Here is a 7,955-nt window from a genome sequence, read left to right on the forward strand (position 1 = left end):
CACGGGCAACCCCCAGTATCTGCTCCCTTTCCCTGCCTCCTTTTCTCCTTCTCAGCCATTCACCAACCTACCTTTTATCTGCCTCCCATCTTCAGATATATTATTTATCTCATTTATACCCCACTTTTCTCCACAGTGAGGGCCAAAGCAGCTTACATTATTCTCCTCTCCTCCTTTTTATCAGCACAACACCACTGGGAGGTATGTTAGGCTGAAAGTATCTGATTGATCCAAAATCACCCACTGAGCTTCCAAAGCAATATGGGAATTCAAACTTGCATCTCACAGACCCTCCTCTTGACTGCTACACCACACTGACTTTCATAGGATGGCTGCTCTTGAATAGTAGCAGGCAACCAGGCCTAGTTGAGTCATGCAGATCAGGTGGTATCAAGTCACCAGAGGTTGCTTCCAGGCCTAGGGTTTCCATCCTCCAGGTGGGACCTACAGATCTCCCAGAATTACAACTGAACTCTAGATACAGAGATATGTCCCCCTGGAGAAAATGACTGCTTTGGAGGGTGGACTCTATGGCATAATATCCTGCCTGAGGCCTCCCCCCTCCGCAAACCCTGCACTCCTCAGACTCTACCACAACATCTCCAAGAATTTCCCAACTTGGATTTGGCAACCCTAGCCAGGTGTGTCCCTGATGAGTGCTCCCTGAAAGGCCAAAATAGGCCTGGTATGGGCCCTGCCCCCTCCCCCTGCCTTGTTCCTCACATAAAGCCCCCGAGGAATACTGTGGTTGCCTAGCAACAGCCACTGAGGGAGTCCATTGCTTAAAGCTACACATACTCCTTTTATCATTTTTGGCTTTTTAAAACCCAATGTGGGTTTTTAAAAAATATTTCACATTTTTCTGCAAACCTGGGCCCCTTTTCAGGTTTGTAAAAAGATCTGTCATGCCATTCACAACTCTAGTCACTGGATTTAAGTATCCAAAGACCAGCCAACTTTGCTATTAGAATATAAAATAGTGACTGTAAGGCTGCTTGCACAATGCTTAATTGAACTTTTAGTCCCTCCTATATAGAACTGTTTCATAATTTAGCTGTTGTCAGCAGTTTATATATGAATGCATGGTCCTTGTGTTGAGTCACTTTATCTTCAGATATTGTACCCATAGAGTCATAATTATTGCTGATGCAAGCATTTTATCTTGTTCCAAAGCTCTTAGACAAATTATAGATCTTTACTTTTCAAATTTTAACTAATACAAATTTTGGAAGAATTCAGGTTAAAAGGAATGTGCCCAAATGTTTGGAAAACAGGAGCTGTACTAGAGCATGTAAATTGGCTTATAGTTGGTGGTGCTGGACTGGGGCAATAACTTTTGGGTTTTTGACATGTAAACAGAAAGAGAGATCCACATGCAAAAGATACCTTCCCATTCATTATATATGTAGATGCAGCTTAATAGGTACCATGCATCTACTTCGTGGTATTCAGCCCAACCCCCAATGAACTAGCTCAATGAGTTTTCTGATATGGATGCAGATTCCCCACCTGTGGCCAAGATATGTTATTAGTTCCCCATAACTAGAGCTGGATCAGAGCCTACTAGGGTTGCCAGGTCCCCTCGTTGCTCTGGCAGGGGAATTTTGGGGGTGTTCCGGGATGCCCCCGATGTGATGATGTCACCCAGAAGTGACGACATTACGCTAGGGACATTGTGGGGGGATGCTCTGGTTTAAGGGCAAAACTCTATGGTAAAACCAGTTTAAAACCATAGAGTTTACTCTTAAACTAGAGGATCCCTGTGCAATGTCCCCGGCGTGAGGATGTCGCTTGCAGGTGGTGAAGTCATGTGGGGATGTGGCTGTTTGGGGGGGGGGGTGTTCCACCACTAGCCAGCTGGCTGGCAGCTGGGAAAAGCCCCAAAACCCAGGGGGAACTTGACCTGGGGACTGGCAAGCCTAGAGCCCATAAATCCAGTATGTTTGATCTTTCTCATCCAGGCACGATGTTCCGCAAGAAAAAGAAGAAACGTCCTGAGATTTCTGCTCCACAGAACTTTGAGCACCGTGTGCATACTTCATTTGATCCTAAGGAGGGGAAATTTATTGGCCTGCCCCCTCAATGGCAGAATATCCTGGACACCCTGAAACGGCCCAAACCAGTTGTAGACCCATCAAGGATCACCCGAGTACAGCTTCAGCCTATGAAGGTGAGTATGAAATAGAAATGCTCCTCAAGGAGTTTTCTTATCCACTGACACTTGAATGAAGCAGTCCCTTCTATACACTTCAGCTGGCAGATTATTCTGTTCAATGGTGACAAACAAAAGAGTATGCCATGGTGAAATGCTGCCAAAACACTTGTTTGCATTTTTTACAACCCTTAAAGTTATAGGAGTTCTAGCAAAAGATGTTAATTCACTTTAATAGTTGTTTCTGTTGCATAATGGATCTTGATGATGAGAGGAAGGAGGAGGTCAAGCTAAAGGCCTCAAGAAAGTTTGGTCTTTTATATACAGAAGTCATATTTTCCAGTATTAATAAAAGGAGAAGCAATACTCCTGTGCATGGTTGTGATTGTGTTCAGCTGTAATTAGGGAGTTTCTGGAAGGATGCTTCCTCCGGGACACTGGCATTACACAAGAAACAGAGAGATGGGGCGAAGAGGAGTACTTCATGGAAGACATATCGCCTAGCCGGGGGTGGGGTGGCATTAATTCCATGCTTCGGCTGCTATCCCACTGATCTTGACCTTAGTAATATGTTAGGATTAGGAGCTCCCAGTATGACCAGTACAGTCCCAACATGGATTGCAGCTACCAAGGCACATGGATTCAGCTTCCATCTGAAAGTGTTCTTGGACTGCCCTTCAGAAAGGATTAGAGAGCTCACCTAGCCTAACTCCCATTTCCCAAGTTTCTCAAGAATGACTTCTGAACTTGTTTGCTCACAAAACGATAAGCTGTTCCATCTCAGGAAGCAATGGTATTTTACCTACCTGGATGTTATCTTAATCAGTGTAGGAAAAAATATCATGTGTAAACAAACCCTACATGATATCCTAAACTCTGCTGCGTTGCAGTAACCCAGAAACTGTCAGCATGGTAGATTATGACTTGGTGTAAAGCTAAACAGTCAATGGAGCTCTACCAAAAAGGTTCCTTGGGCTGTTGTTTTTGTTTTTTCTTAATTGGCTGTTTTTCTCCTGTTTTTTTCCATTTCATTGCATGCACAGAAATAAGCCCAGCCCATCTGCTGCCAGTCTCTGAAGCCAGTTGGGTGGTTGACAAAGCATTTCAGATTGTTGACAAAAAGCAAAAGAACATAGTTGCATGTCTACACAAGCCTGACAGAGCGGGGAAGAGAAGAGCTTTTTCCTGACAGCTGTTTTACATGTTGCCCCCCATGAAAGAATGTGTATGTCTGAGTCCTCCTCTGGCTGTTTGAGAATCCCCCCCACCCCAAAAAGACCCCAAACAGACTACCTCTCTTCACTGGCCAAAAAAGGTAGAGAGGCGCTTCAAAACAGCTTCACCCTAGTTTATGTTTCTGGAAGGAAGAAGCAGGTGTTGCCAGACACCTTGGAGCAGCAGCACTGAGGTGCTTCTGGGCAGCTGCTACGCAAGTTAGCCACTGCTCATTGTTTGAAAGAGCAACCTGCTGCTGCTGCTGCTGAGCATCTGACAGTTCCTCCTCCTCCCCTTTGGGAATGCAGGGAAAAGTTAGGGATCAGGTAATCTGGGGTGTCTTCCCCCCCACTCTTGTCACTGATGATTGTGAGTTTCCTTGCAGATTTGAAAACAGAGGGAGACTTCAGGCTCCAGTTAGGTGGGTAGCATGTCCATTAGTCTTGCTACTTAGAATGGATAATCGTATTAGCTTGACTGGCACCTCTTCCTGATGGCAACACAGAGCAGGCCTGGACAACTTGTGACCCCATCAACCTGACTGAATGGGCTTCTTGGGTTGGCTGGTGTTAGAGCACCACTTCCATGAGTCACGTTTTGCAGACTGCCAGTTATTTGGAAGCCCTCCTATCCATTTGCAATCATCAGTTAGGACTAGAGAGGATTACTGAGCTTCCTGCTTGGTCATCCGGGGCTTGTGGGCTTCCTTTGTATTGCCCATCACAGATGTCACTTGATGACTGCCCCATCAAGTGATACTTGCATGTGTGAAAGCACCTTTACAGACCAACTATCACACAAAGAACTCTCGTATCGCCTGGCATCTTCCCAAACCTGCTACTTTCCAGCTGAAGCTGGCCAGATGTTTAAGCTGTGTGTGGCTGAGTGATAAGACCGTGAGGCCTCATCCACATGTGCAATCAGTGACATGGCTGGTAGTTGAAACAACATTTGGTTCTCTGCTGTAGATGGCAAAAGGTTCATGTAAACTGTTTTTCTTGTATGATTATGGCAATTTTAGCAGGGGTTGCAATGGCAGAGAAGAAACTATTGGCAGTCAGAAGGAAATCTGCTCTTCTCACAAACCCTAGCTCTAACTATACTTTCATGAAGTTGAATTTGTTAAAAGGCAACCTGTCTGATAACATGTATGAATCGGGCTGTACTGACATATTATCAAGTAGCATGCACACATAAGTGAATCCACCCTTATCTGCTCTTGCTATCTGACACACGCACGGCACTGTCTGTCTTAACCACTTTAGTTAATTCAGCTTGTATTTTTATTGAAGGTGCTGACTTGTTAGCAAACACTCTTTTCACTCTAAGGGAAGATTATTCCATCCTCAGTGGGCATGTTGCCAGGGGAAGGCACTGATATTGCGTTGTGCCTTCCTGTGGAGAAATAGATGATCTCTGTGAATAGGCAAGGCTCATAAACTTCTTGCTTTCTAAGTAAATGAGATGGTGAGACCACAAGGCAGATTAGGTGTATAACTGAGTTTAGAGTTCAGAAGGAGAAGTATGGATATTGTATTATAGAATTAAATGCAATTTTGTTCACCTCATGGCCATTTCTGCACTGTGGGAAAGTTTTGCATGAGCTAACAATTTTAAAATCATCATCATAACAGATTAGTAGATTATTCTTTCTCAGCACTTAAGAGCATCCTTCAGTAAGGGGCAATAGGCAGAATGACAAAGACTGTAGGTTGTATTTAAGTAGTTGACTCATCTTGTACGTGTTTAATGTGGGCTAAACTCTCATTATTTTCCTTTTGCAAATTGCCTGAACAAATTAAAATAAAATCCCATTTATGGCTGTGTGAACTGGACCTCACACATGGTTTCACAAAGAATTGGGAATTAAAAACAGTAGTAGGGAAACTGACTTAATGGTTTAGCACAAGGTAGATTTCACAACCCTTGCCTAAGGTAGGGCTGTTTGTGGACTGTGTCAAGCCTTTTGTATGATGCATCTTTTCCAAATACTACATGTTAAGTGGCCTTGAGTGGTCAGGGACTGACATATCTACGGGACGCTCTCCTCCGTTATGTCCCTGGGAGAGCACTATGCTCTTCAGATAACAACTTGCTGGTGGTCCCCGGCCCTAAAGCTATCCGGCTGTCCTCATCCAGGGCCCCTTTTCGTTCCTGGCCCCAACCTGGTGGAACTCTCTGCCAAATACCATCAGGGCCCTGAGGGACCTTATGCAATTCCGCAGGGCCTGTAAGGCAGAGATGTTCCACCAGGGCTTTGGTTGAAGACAGCAACGGTTTCCATCATAGCTGGCACCAGGGCTATTTTTGGACCGGAACGCACCCAAACGGTGTTCTGGCTGGCTTCAGAGCCCACCCCTCCCTCACCAAAAGCCCTGCTCCACCCCGCCGGAAGAAAAAGCGGCAACAAGCACACAGAGCACGTGCCGCTGCTCTGCTGTGCCTCCCCGCCAAAAGGACTCCTGTTCTTTGGGGCCTTGATGCCCCTGCTGGTGCCCTCCACTGCCCGGCCTGTAGCCACCAGCGCTGTCCCGATGGGTAACGCGTGACCCTGTGTTACCTCACTCCGCTGTCTCCTCCTCTAGCATGACCGGCCTTGCTCGCTCCTCTTCGGGCTGACCTTCTGAGGCAACTCCGCTGCTGCCTTGGCCATGCTCTGCAGGCCCCGCCACTCTGTGAGAGCCTTCCCAGCCGTCCACCACTGCCATGGAGTCCGACACAACAGGCGGCACCAGCGACAAGCCACTCGCCCTCCAATGGCACCCGGCAGAGCGCGCAGGCCACCACGAGGTCATAGAGCTCGATGCCAGCGTTGGCCAAAGCCAGCCCTGCGGTGCACAGCACGGCTGCTAATGCCGTGCTGTCATCCTGCAGGAGCAGCCCGCTCACCTCCACCTGCACCAGTGACAAGAAAGGCAAGGCGACAGTTCTCCTCCTCCTGCCTCCAGGCTCCTTTCCCCGCCGTGGCCTGGGCCAACAGCACCAGCCTTTCCCACCAGGGGCAACTCGGGGAGGAAGGAAGGAAGGGCAGACGGGGGGGGGGTCTCCATTTTGCCCATTTCACTTACCCCCAAATTGTGGATTTGGCACCCATTTGGGAAAAAACCTTCCTTTATGGAACTTTTCTTCCCAGGCCCCCAAGACAAACTTGGGAGGATAACGGGGGTCGATGCCCACCATCCTTATGGTGCGATCCTATGCAAACTTGCCCCAGTGTTAGTTCCTTTGAAACAAGGGCACTTACACTGGAGGAACACTGCAAAGGGCTGCATTGTGAGCCCTCTTCCTGTTTTCAAGGCTGGCTGCCCCCCCAGTTGTGTTCCAAGAAAGGTGCTTCTCCATTTTGGGGAGGTGGGGGGGAAGGGTCTGTTTGTGCTTGCAAAGAACCCCCCCCCCCAAATCTGGCATTCTTTCTCCAGCTTTCTTTACAGCCTCCTATTATGCTTTTTGAGGCCTTTTTAGCAGCAACACCCCCCCCCCTGCAGTTTTAATTGTAAACCTCTTTTAGTCTCCCTTCTTTGTAAATCTCTTGATTTGCCCCCTCTTTCCCCAGCCTTCATCCCTTAAAATTCCCTCCCCTCTGATTCTATCCTCTTCTCCATCCTTCTTTCTCTTAAGAGGGTATTTTTGCTGTTTCCTTTCTTCCCTTCCTCCCAACTGTCCACATCGCCATTTTGGTGAAAGGGTGAGTGGTGAGAGCTAAGGGGGGTGGGAATCAGTGAGTATATCTCGGGGTTTGCAAGAGGGGAGGGTGTTGGGAGTTGTTATTAGTTGTGCAACTTTCTCGACAAGCTCATTGAATCATGCCCATGACACTTCTTTGCTGGCACACCAGCAAGGTTGAATTAAAAACCCGATTGAAACAAGGAGAAGAGCAGCTTATAGTTGGTGGTGTGATGTAAAATGAAAGAGTTGTCTCTTGTTTCTTAGGTGCACACAGTGTGGGGTTATGTTAATGTGGCTGAGCTTTTGTGAGTAGATACTAAATGAGGCTCAGTGTGCCTTGATTGTGATCTTTCTCTCTCTCTTTTTTGTAATCTGGACAGAATGGTATTTGACTGTATGTGTTTCCAAGTTTTTTTCCTGCTAGAGAGAGAAAAAATACTTTGCCTTTTGATGAGTGAAAGTGGGAAGAGAGCTGAAAATTTAAGACACTGGTTTTTAAGGTTGCCTTTGTCTTTTTTGTGGCAGTACAAAAATTGTCTTGAACAAAAGAGATGAGAAATGAAGTTCCTTTTGTCTGCAGAAAGTTTTTTTATCACGATGAACTTTAGAGGGAGAAATGTGATTAATTAAAATGTTCAGATACAACATTACAAAGGGCCTGTCTGTTTTTTCCATACATTTCTGTTCTCTTTTAATATCAAGCACTTGACCTGCAATTTCTTAATTTGTGTGATTTGGTCTGTATTGTGTATGGAACTCTTTGTTGAAAGGTGGGCAGGAAAAAATTACAGGCCTTTTACCTGTGGGACAGACTCTGCATGGTAACCACTCCACTGTTATGTAATTGCTTGTAAAAATATTATAGTGTAATAATTCAGGTGGGTAGCCGTGTTGGTCTGAAGCAGCAGAACAAAGTTTAAGT

At 46.2% G+C, this 7,955-nt stretch overlaps 1 protein-coding gene across 1 annotated transcript in view; it reads left to right on the forward strand.

Annotated features, from left to right (window-relative positions):
- Nucleotides 1–7,955, forward strand: part of PAK6 (p21 protein (Cdc42/Rac)-activated kinase 6) — a 71,343-nt gene that overhangs the window by 33,768 nt on the left and 29,620 nt on the right. Inside the window, exon 4 of the mRNA XM_015422185.1 lies at nt 1,962–2,170. Within this exon, the coding sequence (XP_015277671.1) occupies nt 1,967–2,170 (204 nt within the window). The 5' untranslated portion in view covers nt 1,962–1,966. The remainder of the gene's footprint in view (nt 1–1,961; nt 2,171–7,955) is intronic.

Source organism: Gekko japonicus, unplaced genomic scaffold (assembly GCF_001447785.1).
Source record: "Gekko japonicus isolate JY-2015 unplaced genomic scaffold, Gekko_japonicus_V1.1 scaffold394, whole genome shotgun sequence".
NCBI classification, from domain to species: Eukaryota; Metazoa; Chordata; class Lepidosauria; order Squamata; family Gekkonidae; genus Gekko; species Gekko japonicus.